Here is a 27,974-nt window from a genome sequence, read left to right on the forward strand (position 1 = left end):
TAACAAAGAGTTAAGTTATTGACTGGGAACATGAGCAAACAGAGGCAAAAAACTCAGACTATAGAATCTTACTTTGGTGACAAAGAAGGTCAAAACATACAACCCGAAGACAACAAAGCCAAAGCTCCTATATCCAAGGCCTCCAAGAAAAATATGACTGGGTCTCAAGCCATGGAAGAGCTCAAAAAGAATTTTGAAAATCAAGTCAAAGAAGTAGAGGAAAAATTGGGAAGAGAAAAATGAAAGTGATGCAAGAAAATCATGAAAAATGAATCAATAGCTTGCTAAAGGAGACCCCAAAAAACACTGAAGAAAATAACACCTTAAAAAAATAGACTAACCCAAATAGCAAAAGAGGTCCAAAAAGCCAATGAGAAGAAAAACGCTTTAAAAAGCAGAACTGGCCAAATGGAAAAGGAAGTCCAAAAGGTCACTGAAGAAAATAATTCCTTAAAAATTAGAACGGAACAAATGGAAGCTAATGACACTATGAGAAATCAAGAAACTATAAAACAAAACCAAAAGAATAAAAAAATAGAAGACAATGTAAAATATCTCACTGGAAAAACAACTGACCTGGAAGAGATCCAGGAGAGTTCATTTAAAAATTAATGGACTAATCTGTAGTCATATGAAAAAATGCCCTAAATCATTATTGATTAGAGAAATGCAAATCAAAACAACTCTGAGGTACCACATCACACCTATCAGATTGGCCAACATGACAAAACAGGAAAATGTTAATATTGGAGAAAATATGGGAAAATTGGAACACTAATACATTGTTGGTGGAGTTGTGAAATGATCCAACCATTTTGGACAACAATTTGGAACTATGCCCAAAGGGCTACAAAAATGTGCATACCCTTTGATATAGCAATAGCACTTCTAGAGCTATATGCCAAAGAGATCAAACAAATGGGAAAAGGACCCACATGTACAAAAATATTCATAGCAGCTCTTTTTGTGGTGGCAAAGAATTGGAAATTGAGAGGATGCCCATCAATTGGGGAATGGCTGAGCAAGTTGTGGTATATGAATGTAATGGAATACTATTGTGCTATAAGAAATGATGAATAGGCTGACTTCAGAAAAACCTGAAAAGATTTATATGGTCTTATGCTGAGTGAAGTGAGCAGAACCAAGAGGACTTTGTACACAATAACAGCCACATTATGCAATGACTAATATTGTTAAACTGAACCCTTCTCAGCATTACGAGGATCTAAGACATCTCCAGAGGCCTCGGGATGGAAAATGCTGTCCACATCCAAAGAAAGAACTATGGAAGTCGAATCACTATCACTTATTTTTACTTTCTGTTGAGTTTTGTTTCATCTTTCTGATGGTTCCTCCTATCGGTTTCAATTTTTACTTAGTACTTCACTTATGTGAAAATATGTTTAATAGGAATGTAAATGTAAAGCCTATATCAGATTGTGCACCGTCTTGGGGAGGGGGAGAAAAATTTTCAACTCAAAAGCATATGGAAGTGATGGTTGATAAATCAAAATAAATTAATAAAATTGACAAAAAAAAAGAAAAAAATTAACTGACTACCTGAAAACCATGATCAAAAAAAGAGCCTAGGCATCATCTTTCAAGAAATTATCAAGGCAAACTGCCCTGATAATTCTAGAACCAGAGAGTAAAACAGAAATTAAAAGAATAGATCAATCCCCTCCTGAAAGAGATCCCAAAAGGAAAACTCCTAGGAATATTATAGCCAAATTCCAGAGTTCCCAGGTTAAGGAGAAAATATTGCAAGCAGCCAGAAAAAAAAAAACATTTCAAGTATTGTGGAAATACAATCAGGATAACACAAGATTTAACAGCTTCTACATTAAGGAACCCAAAGGCTTGGAATATAATATTCCAGGGGTGAAAGGAGATAGGATTATAACCAAGAATCATCTACCCAAAAAAACTGAGTATAAGACTTCAGGGGGAAAATGGACATTCAGTGAAATAGGGGACTTTCAAGCATTCTTAATGAAAAGACCAGAGCAGAATACAAAATTTGACTTTCAAATACAAGACTCAAGAGAAGCATGAAAAGATAAACAGGAAAGAGAAATCATAATCATCTAGAAGAACCAAAAGTCCAGAATATCAAGGGAACTAATGAAAAGAAATGCAAGGTAAGGTGGCCTAGCTATACCAGATCTTAAATTATATTATAAAGCAGCAATCATCAAAACTACTTGGTACTGGCTAAGAAACAGAGTAGTGGATCAGTGGAATAGGTTAGGTATGCAAGACACAACAGTCAATGCCTATACTAATCTACTATTTGGTAAATCCAAAGACTCCAGCCTCTGGGATAAGAAATCATGATTTAGCAAAAACTCCTGGGAAAACTGGAAAAATGTATGGCAGAAACTGGGCACAGACCAACATGTTAAACCCTATACCAAGATAAAGTCAAAATGGATACACGATTTAGATGTAAAGACAGATTCTATAAGTAGAAGAGCAAGGAATAGTTTACCTTTCAGATTTTTAGAAAAGGGTAGAATTTATGACCAAACAAGAGACAGAGAACATTATGAAATGAAAAATGGATAATTTTGATTACATTAAATTGAAAAGTTTTTGTCCAAACAAAGCCAATGCATCTAAGATTAGGAGGGAAGCAGAAAACTGGGAAAGAATTTTTACAATCAGTGTCTCTGACAAAGGCTTCATTTCTAAAATATATAGAGAAATGAGTCAAATTTATAAGAATATAAGTCATTCCGCAATTGATAAGTGGTCAAAGGATATGAACAGGCCATTATCAGAGGAAGAAATTAAAGCCATTCTATAGTCATATGAAAAAATGTTCTAAATCACTATTGATTAGAGAAATGCAAATTAAAACAACTCTGAGGTAACACATCACACCTATCAGATTGGCTAACAAGACAAAACAGGACAATGATAAATATTGGAGGAGATGTGGGAAAATTAGAACACTAATACATTATTGGTGGAGTTGTGAAATGATCCAACCATTTGGAGAGCAATTTGGAACTTTGCCCAAAAGGCTATAAAAATGTGCATACCATTTGACCCACAATGCCACTTCTAGGTCTGTATCCCAAAAAGATCATTAAAATGGTAAAAGGACCCACATGTACAAAAATATAACAGCTCTTTTTTGTGTTAGCAAAGAATTGGAAATTGAGGGGATGCCCACCAATTGAGGAACAGCTGAACAAGAATAGAATAGAATACCACTTTGCTCTACGAAATGACCACACAGACTTCAAAAAAACCTGGACTTTCATGAACTGATGCAGAGTGAAATGAGCAGAACCAAGACAATATTGTACAGAATAACAGCTACAGTGTATGATGATTAACTTTGATAGACTTGGCTCTTCACAGCAATGCAGGAATCTAAGACAACTCCAAGACTCAAGATGGAAATTGCTATCCAAGCCCAGAGAAAGAAATATGGAGCCTGAATGCAGATGGAAGCATACTATTTGCTCTCTTTTTCCTTTGTAGTTTTGTTTTATTGCTTCATTCTCATGGTTCCTCCCATTAGTTCTAATTGTTCTTTATATCATGACTAAGGGGAAAATAACATGAATGTATATGCAGAGCCTATATCAGATTGTACGCTGACCGGGGGGGGGAGGGGGTGAAGAAGTGACAGGGAGCAAAAATTTTAAATTCAAAATCTTATGGAAGTGAATGTTGAAAGCTAAAAATAAATTAATTACCAAAATGAAAAAAAGGAAAAAAAAGAAAGTAAGAGGAAAAGAAACAGAGGCATCAAGTATAGACAGCCTTCTCAAATAGTTCGGCTTCAAAAGGGAACAAAGAAAATGGGATGATAACTACTGAGAATGCACAGATCAAAGATCTTCTGAAGATCAGGGAAACACGAGCATGTTTATATGCAGTAGGGAAGCAATGACTACACAGGGAGAGATTGAAGACTGGTGGGAGAATGGAAGGAGTGAATGTTAGAGGGGACAATGATGAAGATGGAATGGAATGAGATCACTTGTTCAGGGAGACAGATTAGTCTTGGCAAGGAGAAGAGACCTCTTCACATGAGACAGGGATGAGGAGGGACAAGGTAGCAAAAGGAATCTGAATGATGTGAGATCAGGAGGAAAAAATAAGAAGTAAGTCTAAGAGAATGTCCTCAATTTTTTCAGTGAAGTATGAAGCAAGGTTCTCAGCTGACACAGTGAGGGGAAGTAGAGCCTTGGGAGTCTTGAGAAGGGATGAAAAAGTTTGGAAAAGCCACTGTGGTGAATGGAACCATAAATCAATTAGGAAAGTGTAAAAACAATTGCCTGGCCATGGTGAAGGACCAGTTCAGATTTTATTACATAAATCTGTAATGGATCTATCAGTACCATTACACAACTTTCTCCAGCTTCATTCAGCAGTAGATGAGTAGGACTGAAGACACTAGCTAGTGGAAGTGATCCAAGGAAGGGTCTTAGAAGACCAAACTTGGCAGTAAGATAGAGGGGCAAGGGCCTTAAGAGAACAGAGTATAAAGTTGAACTGGTTCACCAAGGGGTCAAGGTGGGGAAAGGAGGAGAGTACAATCAGTACAGAGGCAATGGACTAGTGTGGAAATGGAATAGTCAATGACTTTACTAACCACCTTGATTTGCTTAAGCTCCCTTATTCTCCAAGAGGCCAAACTAACCCAGGAATCAAAATCAGCCAATTAGGAGGCCGACTAAGCTTTCCTTGCTCTTGATATACCAGAGATCCTTTGCAGTGTTTGCTTGCTGATCCCAGAACTCCTTCTGCTGTGCCAGCAACCAGACAACTGACTTAAACTAGTTTACACCAGCTCCAATGGACAACACTGGCACAAGCATCCCAGTTCCCAGACCTTGGGTACTTTTCAGCCTGACTCTCTTCCTTGTTCTGTGCACCCTGGGGTGCCTCGTGACTTTTGTGAAACAATCCCCTTTGCCGGGAGAAAAAAAACAAACAGTATCTGACTGGGCCATGACATGGCCATTCCCACAGGTCTGTGGTTTCTTTTTGTCGTTATGATCTGTGCAGCCTAATCCAAAAGCGAGCTCAGTTCCATGCTGCCAGCTTGAGAGAAATAAAACACACATACAACCTAATTCTGCTCATCTTTCTTAGACTGAACTTTGGGGATGACACTAGGAAAGAAATGAGGGGTGGCACCAACATCAGAGGTCACAGTGAGGATAAAGAAAAGAGTCTGGAGTTCCTAGGCAGGAGAGGTAGAATGAGATAATGGTCAGGGAAAAGAATTTCAGAGTTCACGAACAGAAAAGAGGAAGACTTGAAAGTAATGGCAAGATCAACATTATGTGAGGAATGATCTCTCAAAAGTGAAGCCTCCTCAGGGGATCAATAGTTCTTGTTAGTATTTCTTGATTGTTGTTCTCAAAACCCTCCCCCGCTCAGACCCTGTTTTTAAGCACAGAACAGAAAGAATAAGCCCTGCCCCCAGCCTGAACTGCTTGCCCTCAGCTTCCCACCTTCTCTTGTCTCTGGCGTAAGGGGGAAGAGGGTTAGGGAGGGGAAAATGCAGTAAATTTCAGTTTCCTAGGAATTACCTAACTCATGGGAATTCAGCCCTAAACCCCCTCCTGCTCACCACACCACTGCTACAGCAGCATTGTTTACCAAATAAGGACATGTATGTTTGGATTGGCTATACCCTGTTTCCTTGTTCTTTGTCTTTGAATTTTCCCGCCCAGAACATAAGCCCGCCTCCCAGCTAATGCAATAGGAAGATTTTCCTTCGAGCCTAGACACTGAGCTCCAAAGCCTAGCCAAGGGGAAAAAGAGCCACTGGGGGGGCGCGGGGGGGGGAGGGCAGCGCAGAAGGATTGTGGGTTAGGATCTATATAATCTGCTGGGCTGAACGCACTTCCGCTCTCTTCAGTCGGCGCCATCTTTTGGGTGCTCTGAGGGAGCCCCTTCTCAAGAAAGCCAATAAACGAACTATTCTTTTTGCTAATATCTCTGAGTCTCCAATTTATTGGTAGGGGTCTTCGTACCCCACACAGTTTTGGTGGATCGTCCGGGATACCACCCCCTTTTGGGGGACTCCCCCAACCCAAATCTGAGGGCTGGCACCGCTGGCAGCCTCCAAGTCTCTGCTGGTTTGGGATTCTCCTCTGAGGAGGGAAAACCTGAAGGGAGATCTCAGAGTAGCATAACAAAAGTTCTGCAGCACCAGTAACGAGAACAGCACCGCAGCCACCTGTGTGAAGTGAAAGAAATTTTCGGGCACGTAAGTTTGTGTGCACAGGCCCAGGTAAGCAGACAGGGAAGGCTTGGAACCTAAGCGGGGAAGCCCACAAGGTGTCGCAAACCCGGAACAGCAACCCTCTGGGTAACCGGGTTTCCCAGAGTCTAAGCGTAGGAGGTCCGTAAGAGGGAATGAAGTCTCGTGAGGGGAAGCCCTGCGAGCCCGCCTAGACTCTTTTGAGTCGGTAAAGCGGCCATCAGAGGAGGATGGGGAAATCCAATTCAAAATCCGGTGGAGACAAGAAAAAGTTACCGGACGTGCCGACTGATAGCCCCTTGAGATCTAGATCTAGACTTAGTAATTGGGATGAACTACCAAAATATAAAGGGAAAGATAAAAAGAATGATTAAATATGATTTGAGGATTTGAGGATTCCACAGCAATTTGTTGTATGTCTGTTTTGTGTTCCTGTTTGTGTCTGTGGTGTAAATGAGTGTTAACAGTGTGAACAGAGGGTTTGAGATTAAAAGGTTTGGAAACTTTTGGGGGAAAAAAATGTGTTCAGACCAGTGAATTGTTTAGAATGCATAGTAAAGTTGTAAAAGCCATTTGGGAAGAGAGAGGGGGAGAGGGAGAGCCCTATTCAATTACCTCCCTTCAGATTTGCAAAAGAAAGCTGTGTGGTGTCTTGGTGAGTGTAATTTGGGTGGGGGTCTTAAGTTCTCCACCCTTGGATGGGGATAGCTTTAGATAGTTTAAGTAGAAGGATGGAAAAATAATTTTTTTTTAGCTTAATTTGAAAACCAATAAAGCCTGAGATTTTCGGGAGGGAGGTTCTATCTGATAAGGCTCTAAGAAGCAGAGAGGACTTTTTCTTAGTTCCCTTGAGGAAGAAGGAAAGAAAGAGGAGTTAGAGCAGGAATTGTCAACACGTGTCTTTTTAAATTCAGATCTCAATGTTTTTAAGTTTACTGTTAAAAAAAAATGGTTGTTATGAGATATGGCACTATTAGTAAATGTAATTGTTAGAAGTACTAAAAATAATAAGATTGATAATTTCTATATGTGATAATCTGGAAATGCAACTGATGTTATCTGAAGTTTATTGTTTTAAGTTATTACCATATTTCTCAATTGTATTGCATTTCTAAAACTCTTAAGACTGTAAAATTTGAGGGACCACTGCGAGATAGAAATGGTGTTTAGGTAACTCTTGAATGGGTCTTTTAGTGATAAAGATGAGATAATTTGAAAGTGTTAAATACCTAGTGAGGTATATTTGATTATAAGACTATGATGAGATTTTCATTTAAAATCTTGACTATTATAAAAATATGTAGTGGTTTAAAGTTATAGCTTCAACATATTAATGATGAGATGAATGATTCTCTGTGCAAAGTGACTTGGGAGTGCATTCACTTAAATTGATGATGGGTTATTTCAAAGTTTATTACAATTGTGGAAATAATTTTAAAATGTATGCCCTGTGGTACAAACATATTTTATTGTGAACTTATTGATATGTATCAATTTGGAATTAATGAAGTATTCTCTCACATATCAGGGCTTCACTTTGAAATTTTTTTAAAAAATTCTTTTTAACCCAGGCAACCGTGTTTGTTGGGGGATGGGCAGTATGAGCCAGGCTCTTAAGACAGTGACTAGTGGTCGTGGGGAAGTCTAGGCCTTGAAGTACCTTGATTGGGAGTGGCCCCAGGAGACTGTTGGACCTGGTGAAGGGGTCTAGAAAGAAAGATTTTTTTTATTGGGTCTGTTTTAAGTTTTTGATATACTGCTTACATATTTCTGAATTTTCTTATGTGACGTAATCTAGTAAGCAATTTTACTAGTTATGCTGCTGGAAGGGCAATTTCTTTTATATTCTAGAATGTTAAATTAATTGTGCCTTCCGAGAAAAGAGAAAAAAGGAATGAATCTGGCTGTTGAGCCATTCTATATGGTCCTGTTTTGTAACATTTCCTTTTAAGTATTATAATTTAAGAAATGAGAACTTCAAAGTTGTGTCTATGTTTAAAAGGAAGTTTTAGCTGGGATTATCAGGTTTTCACTCATAAAGTTTAAAATTGTTAACTAAGCTATTTGGAGTTATTGTTTAAGTAAAGCACTAGTAAAAGTGTTTTGCGAGCGAGAAGAAATTTGGTAATTATGGGTGAAAAAAAGGGGTTTTGATAAAATCTTTGATATTCTTTTAGAAGGCCTACTAAATTTCCTTTTGCAAGCTAATTTATTGCAGTAATTTGATACTGACAATAATTATGTCATAATCTACTGTGAATTTTCTAAGTTTCATTCCTAGGTATGTTGTGTCCTTGAGTCAGCCTTAAATGGGTGCTTTCAGAGAAACAGTCAGTGGTTCCTGCTTCTGGTACCATAAGAAAGGGCACTGGTTTCTCAAATGTAGATCTGAAAGGTTCAATACCCCACTTTAAGTTTTTAAGGGCTGTGTGTGTTAGAAGTGAAAAAGTTAAGGCAGCTAAATCATTTTAGCAGACTGGAAGTTTTGAGATTGACCATTAAGGAGTTTTTAAAACACCTCCTTACAATCTTGTCACTCCCTTCCCCCACTCCCTCCCTCTTAATCAGGAGGGTTTCTTAGTGTAGGGATTCCAAACAGCCACGGATTTTCTTTTTTCTGTTAATCCCTTTCATCCTAAATCAGATTAGGAAGAGAGTGTTTTTACCCCACCCTCTCCCCTGCCGGTAAATTCACCTCTCCCACCTGGCTATAGGAAGAAGGGGGAGAGGCAGCAGCTACAGCCTGGAAGTACTTTCTAGCACACAGCTGTGGGGTGAGAGTAAAAGTCAAGATAAAGAAACCACGTCTGTACTTGGTAAATCAGCCCATCCTTCTATGAATAATTTTACATGATCTGGAAACAGTTGTTGCCATCTGAAGTTTATTGTTTAAGTTATAGCTAAAACAATTTAGTTATGACTTATGAAAATTGTAAGATTTTAAGTTTTAAAACTGATAATTGATTACTCCGTGTGTGTGTGTGTGTGTGTGTGTGTGTGTGTGTGTGTGTGTGTGTGTGTGTGTGTTGAGGACTGCCCTTGAGGGGCTAGTTAAAAAAAAAAAAGCACGGCCCTTAAAAATTCTAAAGGTAGATGGGGTAGATGGGACAGCCCCTTCTCTGGGATCCCTGCTGATCCTCCTTAGTTTTGTAAACTTGCTAAAGAGCTTGTTTGGATCATGGAGTTCCTAAACAAGAAACTTGGCCTGCTGGGAATTTGCAAGTATATAGAAATGACTTCTAATGATTGGCTTTTACACCAAAACAAGTTTAAATTTGAGAAGGAAAGATGTAAAGTGAAATCTCTTATGTATGTGAGCCCTGGTAAATCTGTATTGCTTATTGCAACTCCAAGAGAGTAAAATTAACTGTATCTGGCTTTAAGCTGTGATTAGTGAAACTTGCTGTTTGAGGTAAAAGGCTCTCGGGACTAGAACTAATTTTGTTTTGAGTTTGAATTTGGGTATAGTTGTCTGCATTAAATCAGTATCTGAGAGAAATGACACAAGAACAGGTGGAGATTTACACAGAAGGAATGTGATTCATTTGGGAAAAGGCCAAGGGAACAATCTTAGCTTCAATCTAGGATGGGATCCTCCTGGCTCAGTTTCCCCATTGTGTTCCTTTGGAAAGGAATGTTTCCCACCTGACTGTTCCTGAGTCTGGCTATGAGGAGGAACAGATACTGCATGATTGGAGAACTGTGACTCTATCTGAATTTAAACAAAGCTAAGGATGTTTTATCCTGTAATATTTGGTATGTCACAAGTCACTGCTCTTTTTCCTTCTATAGTAAGTTTCTACAATCAGAAGGTTTTGTAAGTACAGTAACAAATTTACTAAATAATTGATTATGGAACGTCTTAGGTTACTATAGAACTGAGACTAGTGTTCCTATGTGTGTTCCGGTATGAGTTAGGGTCCTTTAATTCTTGGTAATGGTATGGAGACAATCAGGGGCTTATGAGAATGTTATTTTGTTATTTGGTTAGTATCATATGTTAAAAGAATACCTTGTGGTTTATTTTGTAAATGTCATCAAAGAAACATGGCATGACTAAAAGTTTAAGATCTTATATGCACAGTGTTAAAATTGATTACTTAATATATTTATGTATGTACTGGAGCCTGTTATTAATCCCTTAGTGAAATCTCATCCTCCTGGTGAGGAAATTAATAATGGATTAATGTGAAGTATAAGACACTGTGTTCTGATGTGAATTTCTTAAACATGACAATTGGTCATGGTTCCAGTTTTGAGTTTGTAAAAATGATCAGGGTTATAAGGACTAGAAATAGTAATTTAAAATTGTGCTAAGGTCACTTTTGTAGGAGAACGGACAGAAAGCTGGTTCCTACAAGAAGACAAGAAGAAGATGCTGAGATGTTGTGCTGGAGATGGCTGGAACAAATACCAAGGACCAGAGGACTTCATTGACAATGTTCCCTGCCAGACAGCTGTCCAACCACCCAGATGGTTATTAAGATTTAGTGGGGTGTGAGGAGGCTTCAAGTTGTAAGAAATGAGAGGGGGAATTGTGAGAGATGATTTCTCAAAAGTGAAGCCTCCTCAGGGGATGAATAAGTTCTTGTTAATATTTCTTGATTGTTGCTTTCAAAACCCTCCCCCGCTCAGACCAGAAAGAATAAGCCCTGCCCCCAACCTGACCTGCTTGCCCTTAGCTTCCCGCCTTCTCTTGTCTCTGGGATAAGGGGGAAAGGGGTGAGGGAAGGGAAATTGTAGTAAATTTCTTTTCCCAGGAATTACCTAACTCATGGGAATTCAGCCCTAAACCCCGTCCTGATCACCACACCACTGCTACAGCAGCATTAAGTTTACTAAATAAGGACACATATGTTTGGATTGGCTATACCCTGTTTCCTTGTTCTTTGTCTTTGAATTTTCTCACTTATAATGTAAGCCTACCTCCAGCTAATGGGATAGGAAGATTTTCTTTCTCACCTAGACTGTGAGCTCAGAAGCCAGTGGGGGGAGAGGGAGAGGATTTCGGGTTAGGATCTATATAATCTGCAGAGCTGAACACACATCTGCTCTCTTCAGTTGGCGCCATCTTTTGGGTGCTCTGAAAGCCAATAAACAAACTATTCTTTTTGCTAATATCTCTGAGTCTCCAATTTATTGGTAAGGGTCTTCGAACCCCACACAATTATGACAATCTTCTATGTGTAGCTGAGTTTGAGTGAAGGAGTAGGTCATGGGAAATGAGTAAATTGAATAATCAGGAGATTAGGGTGTTTGAAGGAGTATTAAATGCATTTTGAGGTTTCCTCTATGAGGGCAAGAGTTGGAGAACAGAGAAAGATTGAGCAACAAATTTGAACTCATTGAGAAAGGAAGGAGAGTGTCCCAGAGACTAAAATACAACAGACACTAAAATCTTGATTCAATAATAAATATGGACTGAATCAACTTCAAAGAAAAGATTATAGTAAAGATCACAAAGTGGCAATAAAAACAAGGAATATTCTAATTCCCCTATCAAGCCCTGAGTAGTATAGAAGGAGTTAAATAAGAAAAACAGAAGTCCAGGGAGGTGAATTGGTTCTGAGGCTCTAAAAGGGGAATACTATAATGCCTTCTCAAAAGAATCAATCTGGGAGGGGAAGTCCCTCAGAATTTCTAGCCAGAACAGAAACAATTGCTATTTACACTTACTCTAAGCCATCAAAACCCAAACAATGAACATATCTTTCCAAGGCTATCTTTTGCCTCAATTCTTACCCATCCCTTTCTGGGATAAGAACACACTCTTTGAAAAAAAACTGCTGGGAAAACTGGAAAAGAGTTATGGCAGAAACTAGGCATAGACCCAAATCTCACACCATATACCAAAATAAAGTCAAAATGGGTTCAGAACTTAGAAATAAAGGCTGATACCATAAGTAAACTGGGAGAACAAGGAATAGTTTACCTATCAGATCGATGGAGAACACAAGAATTCATGACCAAACAGGAGATACAGAACATTATGAAAAGCAAAATGGATAATTTTGATTACATTAAATTGAAAAGTTTTTGTACAAACAAAGCCAATGCAACTAAGATTAGAAGGAAGGTAGAAAACTGGGAAAGTTTTTACAACCAGTCTTTCTGATAAAGGCCTCATTTCTAAAATATATAGAGAATTAAGACAAATTTATAAGAACACAAGCCATTCCCCAATTGATAAATGGTCAAAGGATATGAACAGACAGTTCTCAGATGAAGAAATTAAAGCCATCTATATGAAAAAATGCTCTAAATTACTGATTAGAGAAATGCAAATCAAAACAACTCTGAGGTACCACATCACACCTATCAGATTGGCCAACACGACAAAACAGGAAAATGATAAATGTTGGAGAGGATGTGGGAAAATTGGAACACTAATACATTGTTGGTGGAGTTGTGAAATGATCCAACCATTTTGGACAACAATTTGGAACTATGCCCAAAGGGCTACAAAAATGTACATACCCTTTGATACAGCAATAGCACTTCTAGAGCTATATCCCAAAGAGATCAAACAAATGGGAAAAGGACCCACATGTACAAAAATATTCACAGCAGCTCTTTTTGTGGTGGCAAAGAATTGGAAATTGAGAGGATGCCCATCAATTGGGGAATGGCTGAGCAAGTTGTGGGATATGAATGTAATGGAATACTATTGTTCTATAAGAAATGATGAACCAGCTGACTTCACAAAAACCTGGGAAGACTTATATGGTCTGATGCAGAGTGAAGTGAGCAGAACCAAGAGGACTTTGTATACAATAGCAGCCACGTTATGCAATGACTAAGAATGTTAAACTGAACCCTTCTCAGCATTACAAGGATCTAAGACATCTCCAGAGGCCTCGGGATGGAAAATGCTGTCCACATCCAAAGAAAGAACTATGGAAGTCGAATCGCTATCACTTATTTTTACCTTCAGTTGAGTTTTGTTTCATCTTTCTGATGGTTCCTCCTATTGGTTTTAATTTTTACTTACAACTTCACTAATGTGAAAATATGTTTAATGGGTATGTAAATGTAAAGCCTATGTCAGACTGTGAGCCATCTTGGGGGGGGAAGAAAAGGGAGAAAAAATTTTCAACTCAAAAGCATATGGAAAAAAAATTTAAAAATAAATAAAAAATAAAGAAACTAAAAAAAAAAATTCTAACCCAGCCTTTAATGCTGAATGCGTGCTGCCTTGGAGAAACTGAGAACTGGGAAAGACCTCAGCTTAAAAAGGACAAGGTCTCCCATTGCATCCTGGGACCATAGCCAGTCATCCAGATCTATGTCTTGCCACTAGACTCCCAATCACTGGAGAAGAGAAATGAGGCTGATGACTTTGAACAGCCCTGCCTCACTTAAATCCAATTCACTAACAAGGCAAGATATCCACCCTCTCTGGGTGCCATTGGTCCTCTTCGAAAATGAAGGACAGGACGAACAACAATAACCATGTAGAAAGGAGGAAGAAGGGAGTGGAACTTGCTATTTCTCATAAACAGAGTAGATGAGAAGAGTACACAACAATAGAGGAAGGAGAAGAATGCACATCAGATGATCTAGGCACCACTTATCTGAAACAGGCAAAAGAAGGTTGAACGTACACCACACACACACACACACAGAGTCTGGGATAGAAATAAATAAAACTTAATAAGAAACCAAGTGGGGGTAGAAGTGTTAAGAGGGAGAATCATACTGAAGATTGAATAGATGCCAACATTGTAAACAAACTTCCTAATCCTAAACGTGGAATAAAAGGGATAAAAAGAAAAGCAAAGAACTTAAACCATATGAGATGCATCAGATTGCCTCTTAGAGAATTTCAGAATGGCTGAATAAAATTTATTATATAAGTGTAATGGGTTATTATTGCATCATAAGAAATGACAATTTCAGAGAATCCTAGATTGTAAGAACAGGGAGTGATTAAAGCAGAACCACAAGGATAATGTAAAGAAACAGTTTTGAAAGGTTTAAGAATTCTGATCAATACAAAAGCTAACCAGAGACCAGAGGACCTCTCCTGACTGAAAGAGGACATAAAGTGAAGAAAAAGACATATTTTAGATATAGCTACTATTTTATTAATTCATTTTGCTTGGCTACGCTTGTTCTCTCGCTCACTAATTGAAGGAAGGAAAATTGAGGGGATGAGGAGGATCAGCAATAGTGTTGCCAAAAAATACAAATAAATAGGGCCAATGAAACATTTTTTTAAATGCACAGAAAAGGAAATTCTGAAGGAAGCACAGACAAGCAGGACAATTTTGAAAGTGACATGTAGAATTACATACTTTATAAAAAAGCAACAGCATGAAATGAAGATTTGTTGGTTTTGTATATAATCCTCTTTTGTGTGTTTGGTTTAAACTCAAGTTTTTTAAAGTTGTAATTAAACCACAAAAAAAGGAAATGAAGGCACTTGCTCAGGGTTACATAAAAGAGCTGGGAAATAAGCCCCAGGCTCTTGATTACAACTACAATGCTCTCCTCTCCAGCATACTCAATTGCATTTATATATTTTTTTTAAACAGAAGAAAGTCAAGGCCAGATCCTAAGGCATTTCAATAGACCACCAATATCCATTAGTGAAAGGCTACTTTTTGAATCTGGATGACTCAAGTAGTTCTGAATTCTCCAAACTACAGGTTTCTACAGAGAATATGAAAGACTCTTGTCAAATGTTTTGTTGAAATGTAGCAATATTAAAGTCTCCCTCTGTTCCATTAGCCTCATCTGCCTTGTCAAAAAAAAAAAAAAAAGGAAATTAAGTTAGTCTGGTATGTCCTGTTCTTGATGAGGCCAAGCTGGCTTTTAGTTATAATCATTTTCCTAAGTGCTCATAAATAATCCTTTTAATAACACATCCTAGAATTTTGCCAAAAAATCAAAAACAAGTTCAGAAGAATGCCTTTGCAAACTCTACCATCTTCCCCTTTGAAAATCAAGACATTTGTCCTTTTCTAGTTGAATGGAATGCTGAAATAGTGAAGCCCCCTCAGTGTAGCTGACCCCTCCCTACATTTCTCAGAAGCTGCCTAGCAGAGAAAGCAAAGTGTCACAAGTAGATCAGGTGACAGAGTCACATCCTGTTCACCCAGATTCTATCCCTCCTCAGGCCCCCTCCCTAGTTGTTGAAGCAAACCATTCCCTGTTTCCCGCCCTTTTTTGTCCTTGGTGCTGGGGAGAAGTTTCCTCCCTTAGACTGTGAGCTCCGAAGCCCAGCCAATGGGAAGAGGAGCCAGTGGGTGGGAGGGGCGGGGGAGGGATTGTGGGTTATGATCCATATAATCTGCTGAACTGAACACACTTCTGCTCTCTTCAGTCTGCGCAATCTTTTGGGTGCTCTGAGGGAGCCCTTTCTCAAGAAAGCCAATAAACAAACTATTCTTTTTGCTAATATCTCTGAGTCTCTGATTTATTAGTAAGGGTCCTCCTATCCTACAGTACCTCTCCCTATTTCAAAGACAACCAACAATGGCTCAGAAATCATACCCTTTTCAAAGGACTCAGGTCCAAGTACATTTATCCCTTGCACATCCCGACATTCCCCATCGGTTTAGATATATCACCAGTTGGCATAAGAAATTAAATGGAAATTTGGGGGGGAGTTTTGTGGAAGCCACAGATGACATACAAAGGCCAACAGATGACACAGAAAAAGTTTAGAATTTCAGAAATGCATAAAATATATGTAATAGTGTTGTACAATATCAACACATTTTATCTTTTAATACCATAATAATTCAGACTTCTTCTCTAGTACAAAGGGAGGGCCTAAAATTTTTACATGGATGTTCCAGATCAGGGGGTGACGAAACCCTAACCCCCAAGATGTGGAAGAGATAACATTTAGCACAGTGGCTGGCACACAGTATGCACCTAGTAAATATTTATGGACTTTACTCCAAATCCAGCACAATTTCCACTGCATTATACAGGCTACTTCTACTTCTTCATTTGTCATCCCATAATTATCGTTATCTCATCCACTATGAGTAGCAGTCCTATCCTTTAATCTTCTCCTTGTCTCCAATATACTTTTTTTTAAAAATTTCCCTTTTATTGCCCTTTGAGTACAGAGAATTTGACTGGCTCACATCCAGAAAACATCCAATGTTTTCAAATTACTCACTACTTCAAAAGCCCACTACTCTAATAGTGATACTACACTACTCTAAATCATGGAAGACTAACCTTGGAAGAATCAAAATTCCAAGTAACACAAAAGGCAACAGAAAAACATATGGCACCCCTAAATAGGCTGGAGAATATTGCTGACAATAACTTTCATGAGAAATTACATATAAGATAGTATGACCCAAAAAAGAGGTTCACTCATATATAAAAAATGAAAGCTGGATGGCCCAAATATAACACTGCTACCCTTGAAATACTATTGGAACCAGGGTTCCTTTACTCTTCAGTATACTGGTTAGTTCTGTTACAAAGGAGGTAGCCAAGAATTGTGCTGGATAAAAAGGAGGGGTTGTACTCTGTATCAGAGAAGGGAGTACCATGAATATAAAATCAAACATTCAAAGCACCCCTAATGCCTAGCAAACTATTTTGAACATAGAAGGCAGATTCTAAATAAATATTTATTGTTCAAAGCATAGCTCATTCTCTTAAGGAGCCTATAATCTAACAGCAAAGTAAGATATATTCATTCAGTCTAATATTCTGTCTGAGAAACATCAAGAAACATAATGGTGTTACATAACCCTGTGGGCATTACTGTCTAAACTTCTGATTTCACTGTTTAGGTAATTACTGGTATAGATATTTCTCTACCAAAGTGGACTGGCAACTTCACTAGACTAACCTGAGCCTTAGAGTCACTTAACAGGCATATTGGATTACATGTATGATCTCTAAGGTTCCTTGAAGCTCTAAATATTATGATAAAGAAAAATGATAAAAGGTGCTAGACTAAAAAAAAATCTCACAGCATGACACATTGGAAAAAAGCAATGGTTCCAGAATCAGATAATCTAGATTCAAATCTGCCTCTGACATTTACTACCTATGTCATTTACCCTTCCTGGTTCTCAGTTTCCTCATTTATAAATGAGGAAAAGAGGGGAATGAATTGCTTCTGAGGTTCCTCCCAGGTCTAAGACCTATGACCTCTATATATGAACATTCCAGTTCCAAAATTCTAAAATTTCATTATTTGATTCAAGTAAATTAGGCATGTAAGTGCCAACTACATAAAATCATATAAATTTAATATTTTATGAATACAATACATAGCACATATAAACATAAGTTAATAAAACAAAAAGCTGAAGACAGCTGTCCAAAACACATTTCCAAACATCTATAATTAATGTTATAGTAGAAAAGATCTGACCCAATTATATGCCAGTTAGATGTCTCATTTAAATGGAATGAAAAGACTAATTTATTTACAGATATATATACACACAAGCATTAAAATGATGTACTGCCTGGGGCAGGTAGGTGGTGCAGTAGATAGAGCACCAGTCCTGGAGTCCGGAGCACCTGAGTTCAAATCTGGTCTGGGACACATAACACTTACTAGCTGTGTGACTCTAGACAAGTCACTTAACCTCAATTGCCTCATCTGGAAAAAAAAAAGAGAGAATTAAAAAATATATATATACACTGCCGTCCAAAGCATATGTTCTCAGAAATTTACTTGACTATTATTCTTTTTGTCCAAATGTTGTTTCAATATCAGTCACACTCCACTTATATATTTACTGATCACCTTAACTAGCCTAGGGGAAAATAATTAGAAGGCATCTCCTCATTCTAAAGATGGAGAAATAAGCCGAAAGGGTTTAATGACTTATTCAATGTCACAAAGCTAGTGAGTAGCATTCTTATTTTATATAAACTCCTTGTAATTAAGGAATCAAACTATCAAAGGATTGACAGAACTAGAAAAATAATAAGAAAATGTATCTAAAAAAGCAAAACATCAAGAATATCAAGGGAAATAATGAAAAAAGTGGGAAGGAAGGGGTTCTAAGAGTAACAAATTTCAAAGTACTAATTTTTACTACAAAGTATTACAGAACTGAAGAGGAGAGTAGGCTGGGTTGTCTCAGGAAATTTTCATAGTTCTTTCAATGACTCCAAATTTCTCCCTGAAGCAATTATCTTGAAGCAGCATAGTGTGAAACAGGCCTCAAAGTCAAGAAAACCTGGGTCAAGTCCTACCTCTATAAAACACAGGCTATGTGAGCCTGGACAACTCACTTAACCTCTAGGTGATGTAGTCAACTCACTTAAGACTATAAATTACAGAGACAGTCCTCACTTGCATTGATAGAGTACCTCACCTGGGAATTGCCTATACCAATGAAATCACAGGTCCATCTCTATTCTTAAAATGATGAATAGAATCACAAAATACCAATTTCTGAAGTACTCAAGCTTCTGAATCATCCAAAGGGTAGTGTTTCCATTTCCTCTCCTCTCACTCAATTCTAAATGCTTTGTATTCTTGTTTCTGACCTAATCATTCAACTGAAATTGCTCTCTACAAAGAACTGATCTCTTAACTGTCAAATCTAATCAATTTTCTCAATCTCCATCCTTCTTGATCCCTGCTTCTCTGCAGCATGTGACACTTTTATCACCTTCTCCTGACTATCTCTTCTCTCCTGGTTGCAATAATGCTGTCTAACCCAACTGGCATCCCTCAAGGCTCTGTCCTGCATATATTATATTTTTTGCACTACTATCTCAATTGATCTTATTGGTGGGCTCAATTATTCCATTCAATCCTATGAGCTGAATTCATATTCATCAATGTAGATGATTTCCAGCTGTATACACCCTGCCCCAACCACACATCACGAACTGCTTTTTGGACACCTCAAATTATACATCTCATAGATATCTCATATTCAACATGACAAAAGAAAATTCATTATTGGGGGCAGCTAGGTGGCACAGCAGATAAAGCTCCGGCCTTGGAGTCAGGAGGACCTGAGTTCAAATTTAACCTCAGATACTTGATACTTACTAGCTGTGTGACCCTGGGCAAGTCACTTAACCCCAACTGCCCAAGCAAAAAAGAAAGAAAATTCATTATTTTTCCCCTCAAAACTTTCCCCTTCCAAACTTCCTTGTTACTGTCAAGAGCACCACAATCATCCCAGTCACCTATGCTTGCAACCTCTGTGCCATTTTCTCCTCACTCCCACTTAACACACATCCAAACAGTTGCCAAATCCTTCTCTCATATACGCCTCTACCATTCACTCACTCAGCCACTATCCTAGTTCAGTAACTCTTTCCCCAGACTGCTGCCCCACACTGTAATTTGTCTCTCTGCCTCAATTCTCTCCTAACTCCAACCTCCCCTCCATTCAGTTATTCAATTAATCAGTCAACAAGCAATTTATTAAGCCCACACTATGTGCCAGGCATGTGTTAAACTGATGGGGTATACAAAGACAAGCAAAAAACCAGTCCCTGATCTCAAGGGGCTCAAAATCTAAGGGCAGAGAAAATACGCAAATGATGTACAAACAACATAAGCACAAAATAAACTGGAGATAATTAAAAAAGGGAAATCATTAACATGAATAGGGATCGGGAAAGGTTTCTTGTAGAAGATGACATTTTAGCTGTAATTTGAAGCCAGGACAGCCAGAAGACAGAGCTGCCAAAGTTATTTTTCTATCGCATAGGCCTGATTGCTACACACCTCTGCGCCCTCCTCCTCCACCAAAAAAAAAAAAACAAAAACAAAAAACTCTAGTACTTTTTCAACCACTTCCAGGATCAAATATAAAGTTCTCTTTGGGGCATTTAAAGCCCTTCATAAACTAGTCCCCTCCTAATTTTCCAGTTTTTTTATATTTTATTCCCCTCCATGCATTCCATGATCTGGCTATACTGGTCCCCTTGCTGTTTCTCTCACAGGACACTAGTCCTGGTGGTGGTTCCATGTCTCACACAATGGATCACTCAAAACCTGAGAGTTAAAATAAATATGATTAACAAAACATATTCATATACTCCCAAACGAAGTTAAAAGCAGTCTAGAAAAGTAAAAGCAATCAACAAGGAAATAAGAAACAAGAAGTTTCCTTGGCTCCCAGGAGCTCTCTGACAATCCTAAAAACCCCTTTTATACTGTTCTTTCTCAAAGAGTCCACAGCTTGGTCCTAGATCAATACACCTGGAGACAGGTAATTCAAACTGCCCCGCGGCTTTTTCATTCACATTAGTTTCAGATGTTACTGGACAACAGAAAGTTAACTCACCTCTTCTCAATTCCACCTGCATATTCTGGCCCACAACAACATTCTCTCTCTAGACTCTAGGCCTTTGCACTAGCTGTACCCCATGCCTAGAATGTGTTCCCTCCAACTCTTAACTGCCCAGGCTTCCTTCAAGACACAGCTAAATTTCCACCTTCTGAAGATACCTCTCTTCATCCATCCCCACAACCTCTTCCGTGTCAGATTACCTTTGATTTACACACAAACACACACAGGAGCAAGAGAGTAGGTTACATCATATTTTAATCCTTAGGTAGCATCTAGGTGGCACAGTGAATAAAGTGGTGGGCCTGAAGTCAGGAAGACTCATCTTCCTGAGTTTGTAACTGGCCTCAGACACTTACTAGCTGTGTGACCCTGGGCAAGTCACTGAACCCTGTATATCTCAGTTTCCTCACCTGTAAAATGAGCTGGAGAAGGAAATGGCAAACCACTCCAGTATCTTTGCCAAGAAAACCTCAAATAGGGTCATGAAGAGCTGGACATGACTGAAACAAATGAACAACAATAAGGTCTATTTGATTCCCTCCTCTTCAGCATTAAGGAGTTTATTTTAAGTGAAAAATTCAGTCATAATCTATTCTGTGCTCCCAATTAGAAAAATTCCTAATATCTAGGCAGAGGCTATCTGCTTAACCTTAATCCCTGGCTTCTTTTGGGTTGAGGCTAAAATTCAGTTTACTAGAAATATGTGGGTAACAAAACAGCAGATTATGTTATAATGTCTGGATAGACAATCATTTGGGAGGAGACCCTGGGGAAAAAGCTGACCCTGGCTTGGACTTCTCTAAGCCTGGGTCCTCCTCTCCTCTGTTCCTCACTATAATTCTCTTCATTATACCTCTTCTTAGACAGTTACTAAACTATATGGCGGCTCTGAGCAAGTCACTTAACTTTTCTGCTTCAATTTCCTCAACTGTAAAATGGGGATAATAATAGCACCCACCTTACAGGGTTGTTTCAAGGATTAAATGAGACATTTGTAAAGGAAACAGCAAAGTGCTTGGAACATAGCAAGCACTTGATAAATACTTGTTCCTTTCGCCCTAAGCAAAGGCCAAGCTTACTCCAAACTCTTTATCCACTCTCCCTCTAAATTCTGAGATAGCTCCTGCCTTTTATACAAATTCTTAAGATGGGAACCAGTCTAACAATGGCTTTTATTGCAAGGAAGCCTGTTCACACTTGTTCTAATTGTTTGATTCAATAAAAAAGTACCTACCTAACAAAGGTAATTTACTTTTAAGTGGGTGGTAGAATTAATGGAGTCCCATACTTATATGTATAGTTATTTGCATGTTATTCTCCCCACCCCCAACCCAATCAAAATACCAGCTCCTTGAGAGCAGGGGCTGTTTTTGCCTTTCCTTATATTCCCTGGCCTTAGCCTGCAATACAATAAGTGTTCAAAAACTTCTTGACTGACTGAAATGGTGTACTAAGCAGGCTGCAAGACATTACAAATGAGGAATAACTCAGGAGAAGTTGAGTAAAGGACATTATCCAAGAAATGTAATGAATGGCAAAAAGAATGGATCAAAGAGATAAAGCCAATGGTCAGCCCATGTGTTTCATTGCTATCCTTCCAATGCCAAGAGACCCTAAGGGAAAAACACCCATACATACATACATACATACACTACTGTCTACGGTAAATTTATGGGAAAGCATAGATGAGTCACACTGGATGGACAGACAGAAATGGGTTATCATCTGAATCACTGCAAGGAATGCCTACATTGATGGGATCCATTGGAGTACTACAGCACTAAGACGTTACAAGAAGGAGAGGGGCAAATCATGGAACAGAAATTCAAAAGCATTTGAAATCACTATTATGGAGAAGTACTTTATTAAATTTTTATATCTAAGAAACTAAAAGTGTTAGAAACCCCAATAAACTATTTGATATATTTATAAACATTGAGACTATACAAAATTCTACATTTTACTAAAGTTCAAATATGAATACACATTACAATACAAATATAAATACACATCATACAACTTTTCTAAAACTTTGTCTACTAAACATTCATTTACTGAAGTAATAATCCTATCTTAAATTTTTTAAATAATCCAATTTCATCTAAATATCAATTTGATTAATATTGACAGCTTTCTTCAAGCTATAACTGCTTTCAAGAAGAAAAAGGATACTTACTGACCACCCACAATTGCTACCGGGTAGATAGGCTTTCTAGACACACACCCTCAAAAAATAAATTAGATTTTTTTACTACCACATATTCAGGATTAAATCAGCCCTGCCTTTTTGTACTAACAAGTATTGTACTAACAATATGGTTAGTGACTTGGGCCTTAGGTAAATGCTTGAAAATATGAGGTCTGAACATTGAGTTCTCATAGCATTTTGTAAAACCAAAAATATTACAAGCTGAATTATTTCTTTTCTTCCTAACACTGTCAAAAGAATTGGTTATCACCTTTCATCAGAGGCAGTTGCATATCAAGAAGATGTGTGTATACATATATATATATACATATATATATATATATATATATATGTATATATATATATATATATATATATATATATGTATGCATATATATATAATATATATGTGGCTACATCCATATATATGTTCCTACAGTTCATAAAGCATTTTGGAATCAAAGATAGTCTAAAAACTAAAAATCCAATTACACACCTAAAAGAATGGTTTATAATAAAACAAAGCAAAGAACAACAGTCTTAAAGAATCTTACAGCCAGCAGGTTCCATAAACCAAATACCAACTCTTGAAATGCCTACTAACGATGTTTTTCTTCCTATCATGGAAACCAGATCTAAATAAATTATTAAACACAGTGTAAAGGTATGCCAAACATTTCTCGGAACTTTCTTAAGATCTTAACAAAAAATCAAACTTTTTTCCCCCAAAAAAAAAAATGAGGCCTAGGTTAAATATTTTATTTGGCTTCTCAAAGACAGACTGAGAAGTTGGGCATCAGCTCCAGACCAATTCCTGGACTTAGATCAAACACTGCCCTGTCATTTATCCAGTCAGTCAAAACAATGTTTTCCATCTAACCCATTAGTGTTTATATCCTAAAAAGCTGCTAATTAAATCCAGCTCTAGAAATCTATTTGTTAAATCTATCATTTAATTTACAAATAATAAATGGAGAAGGGAGAATTTGTGCCAAGATAGAAAACTGTCACTCTATAAAGCCAAAGAGAAAAAAAAATCAAGGTTTTAAAAATTCATCAAATTTCAAGAGTAAACCACACTAATAATTTTCAATCATTTTATCAATTCAGACTTCCTAAAGCTACCTTATAATCAATTGTAATGAAAATGATATTATATCTTGAAACTTATCAAAATCTGAAAATACATTAATTCAATTATTACATTACATTTAATGACCTTGTGTTTAATGAAGTTTAGTTTGGTGACCTAAACAAAGTCTTTCCTTAAGATTACAATCTTTCTTTCTAACAAATATACACTGCACAGTGCTTTATTAAATTTTACACATAGAAAGGAAAACACCTTAAAACCACTGGTACAAAAAAAACCAGCCAAAAAGCCACTGTATATATTTTTAAGAACCTAATGGCTTACATGGAAAACTGAACTTCATTTTATTTGCAGAAAATTAGTTCATACTTTCATCTTCTCCATTTTGGCATGGATATAAGAAAGATAAATAGCAAAAATTCTACTTTTGATACCTATTGCTCACCTGGAGTCATAGCCATATGCTTAATGTCATTATAGACACAGACCTGAAAAGGTGAAGCCAGCACACATTCAGTCTAAAATTTATCAACCAAATATGCATCAGAATTTTTAATCTCAGAGGTTTTCATGGACTCTGAAAGTGATAGCAAATGCTTAATTAAATCCACATAATAACAAACTCAACAATTATAGTTTTTTTATCAACCAACAAGCATTCATTAAACACCTATTTATTAATGTTACACATTGCAATAACCTCTGAGAATGAAAATATAAAAGTGCTACCAACCCTGCTCTCAAGGAGCTTACAGTCTATGGATGAGTACAGGCTATATATAAAATAAATACACAGTGACCAAAAGACAGGGAAGAATACCTCCTGAAGGAAATGGCTCTTGAGCTGAGTCTTGAATGAAGGTAGAGCATCCAAGGGGCAGAGGTTAGAAAGGAGAGCAATCCAGGAATGGTGGACATGATGGAGATATAATGTTCTGTATCAAGAACAGCAAATGGCCCATACTAGCTAAAGTGTAGAGTTCAGGAAAGGGAGTAATGTGTAACCAGCCTGGAAAGACAGGCTGGAGCCAGGGCTTTAAATGCCAAACAGGGTAGTCTGTACTTTATCCTAAAGGCTATGATGAGGAGCCACTAAAACTTTCTGAGCAAAGAAGTGAGAAGGTCAGACCTGACAGCTGTGTGGAGGATTTATTGTAGAGCAAAGAGACTGGAGGACTAAAGATCAATTAGGAGCTCCTGCAATAGTCCAGGCAAAAGGTTATGTACCAGAGTGATTGTGGGATAAGAAGTGACAAAGGGATAGATGTGAGTAATATTGAGGAGGTGGAATCCACAAGAGTTGGTAACTGATTAAATATCGACACTTTCACTGCAACAAGGGTCAAGAATCAAGGATGACACTAAGGTTGGGAACACCCTGATGATGGGAAGAAGGGTGGTGCCCTCAACAGAAACAGAGGTGGGTTTAGGGGGAAAAGATAAAGAGTTCTGTGAAGAAAACAATTTTACTCACTTCAAATTATTATATAAACTTTTATCATTCATCAAAACTTATCTAAAACATCTATTTTAATAAAATTGGGTTACCTCAGTAGTTTTTCAGACAAACTTTAGCAACCTGGAATTTTTTCCAAGGACAGAGTAATTGACTCATTTAGACATCTTCACAACAAAAATCAAAATCTGTTCACAGTGTCATATCAGTATTTAATACACCTGAAAGCATAACTATGAAACAATATACTTCTTTTTTAAGTTCAAGACCAGCAATTTTTTGTTGTTATTTTTTTCAGTTGGCAGACTTTTTAGCCAAATGGAAGGAGGAAAAGCCTTTCCTGATTGATATTAGAGTTCATATAAGTAAAAAGAATTTTTCTTTTTATATGAGTCTTGTATTTACAATGAAGTACAAGTTCTTGATTTACTTACACACACACACACACACACACACACACACACCCCCTTTCTATGAGCTCACAAAAAGAAGTATTCTAAAAGGCTAGGTTACAATTAACACTAGCAAAATGCAAAATGTGTTGAATGAGCCTGATTACTCTGATCCTAGGCAATAAAAAAGTGGAAGATTCAAGAATAGGTGACCAGTGGCCCGTCTACACAAGTCCTCCAAAGCCAATAAAAACTTACAATGTATACAAACACGGCTTCCAGGTTACTCCCGACTTGCAGCAGGGAGTCAAGAAAAAGCCTTTAACCTGAATACTCATAGCAAAGTGGTGTGGAAACATCCCCAAAAGTCTTCGTGCTCCCACGGGATAAAGCATATGCCCATCGCAGTAGCACTTCACGCAGGCTCTCGAGGCGGGCGGCACAACAGCCCCTGACTCCCCAGGACAGAAGCAGGGAGGGCTGGTGCTGAGGAGAGGCTAAAGGGAGCCCCGTCTACAGCTCAGAGGGCTTTTCAAACTCCAAGGTCCAAAACCTGACCTTCCCTCTACACACATACAAGTGTATACACACACACAAGCATTCACACATTCTCACACTCAGAGGCGAGCACACAAACTCACTAACACGCGCGTGCGCACACACAAGCACATTCACCCTCACTCGCACTCCCACTCCCCCAACAAAAGACCAGGGGTGGCAGAGGGGCCGCCGAGGGTTTCCAAAGCCGCGGCCCAGGACGCGGCTCTGGGTCGGCCTTGGCCCGAGGCCTTCCGACCCCGTCCCGACACCTTCTCCCGGGCCGGGCCGCAGCTCCCGGGACCACAGGGGGTGATCGTGGCCCCCTCGGCTGGGCCGGGCTACCCCGGGGCTCCCCGCCGGCCCACGGCCCTCCCCCTCACCTGTCAGGCGTAGCTTGACGGGCCCGTTCCTCCGGCCCCCGGGGTTAGACATGGCCTCGGCCTCGGCGGCAGCGGCGGCTAGTCCAGGCCCTGGGCGCGGGGCGCCGGCCCGGGCGTCTCCCAGTATCCGAGCGCGGGGCTGGCGAGCCGGGGGCGGGCGGGCGGAGCGAAGGCGCGGCGGAGTCACCAGAGCGGCCGGGGCTGGGGCTGGGGCCGGGGCTGGGGCTGGGGCTGGGACTGAGGCCCGGGCCGGGGCTGGCGATGGGGGCTGAGCAGCCGGAGCCGCGGCCGCGGCGGCCCCAGGGTCCCGGATGTGCCGAGAGTCCTCGCCATGAGCCGAGGAGAAAGCGGGACGCCGAGATCGCTCCCACCGCGCCCGCCCTCTCCTCCAGCTCCTCGGGCTCCGGCCAGACCCCCGCTGCCCTGCTCGGCTCGGCGGAGAGGGGCCGGGCTGCGGCGACGCCGGGGCTGCACTCGAGGTTCCTCGTCTTCCTTCCTCCACCCGCCCTCCCTCGGAAGGAACGCGTTCCAGCCGACGCTGCCACTCAGTCGGGGATGGGGGAGGGGACCGAGTGGTTGGGGGGGGGTGACAAAGAGGGTAGAAGATCTGGGGCGGGGCCTGTGACGTCACAGGGAGCGCGAGGGGACGGAAGAAGCCAAAGCCGAGAGGAAACGAAGAAGCTCGGCCGCAGACTGTCTGGACCTATCCCCTGGCCTTGGCACTGCCCCGCCTCCTCAGATGCCTTTCAGGATCCTCGGGAGGGGGAAGTATCACCTGAGCACGGAGGAGGAGGGTGACCAACCTGGCGTCCTCACCCCCAGCCCGGGAAGAGATTCCGTTCCATTCTTAAGGGGTGGGGTCAAGTGCCTCTCCAACCCCAGCTGCCCCAGCTGGGGCTTGACCGGACTCCTAACAGAATAACAACTTTGCTCCGTGATGCAGCCCCTTCTAGCATTTAAAGCGCGAGTCTCACCACGACCAGAGAAAGGAGGAAATGATTCTCCCCGTTTTTGCAGTCTAGGAAGCCTGGACACTGAGAAGTTAAATGCCTCCCACCCCCACCCCACTCCTTCCATGCCTTCTGCCTAGAGCAGCTGGGCTACCTTCTCTTAGGATGGTGCTGTTGCTATGACACTCCTCAGGCTTAGCGTCCCTCCCAACTCCTCCCTCCAGGGGTGACAGCTGCAAAGCGTTCTTGAAGCTCTTGCTACCTTGTGTCTGCACAGTCCCTACTGTGCAGAGCTCTGGGGATACAAAGAAAAAAGGGAAAAACAAGTCCCTTCTCTGAAGAAGCTGACCTTGATGGACAGAGGCAATATGAACATGAAGTGGTCTATATATGCAAGATACGTTCAAGGGAGATTTAAGTGTAATCAGCTAGTGTCGTTGTAAAGATCTAGCTGGACAATACCCCCTTCCCCCCCA

At 39.5% G+C, this 27,974-nt stretch overlaps 1 protein-coding gene across 1 annotated transcript in view; it reads right to left on the reverse strand.

Moving 5' to 3' along the window:
- The window catches only part of SMURF2 (SMAD specific E3 ubiquitin protein ligase 2), a 168,316-nt gene extending 141,193 nt beyond the window's left edge, over nucleotides 1–27,123 (reverse strand). Inside the window, exon 1 of the mRNA XM_021000766.2 lies at nucleotides 26,549–27,123. Coding sequence (XP_020856425.1) covers nucleotides 26,549–26,600 — 52 coding nt within the window. The 5' untranslated portion in view covers nucleotides 26,601–27,123. The remainder of the gene's footprint in view (nucleotides 1–26,548) is intronic.
- Between the last annotated feature and the right edge of the window lie 851 nt (nucleotides 27,124–27,974).

Source organism: Phascolarctos cinereus, unplaced genomic scaffold, assembly GCF_003287225.1.
Source record: "Phascolarctos cinereus isolate Bilbo 61053 unplaced genomic scaffold, phaCin_HiC Scaffold_5;HRSCAF=322, whole genome shotgun sequence".
Taxonomy (NCBI): Eukaryota; Metazoa; Chordata; class Mammalia; order Diprotodontia; family Phascolarctidae; genus Phascolarctos; species Phascolarctos cinereus.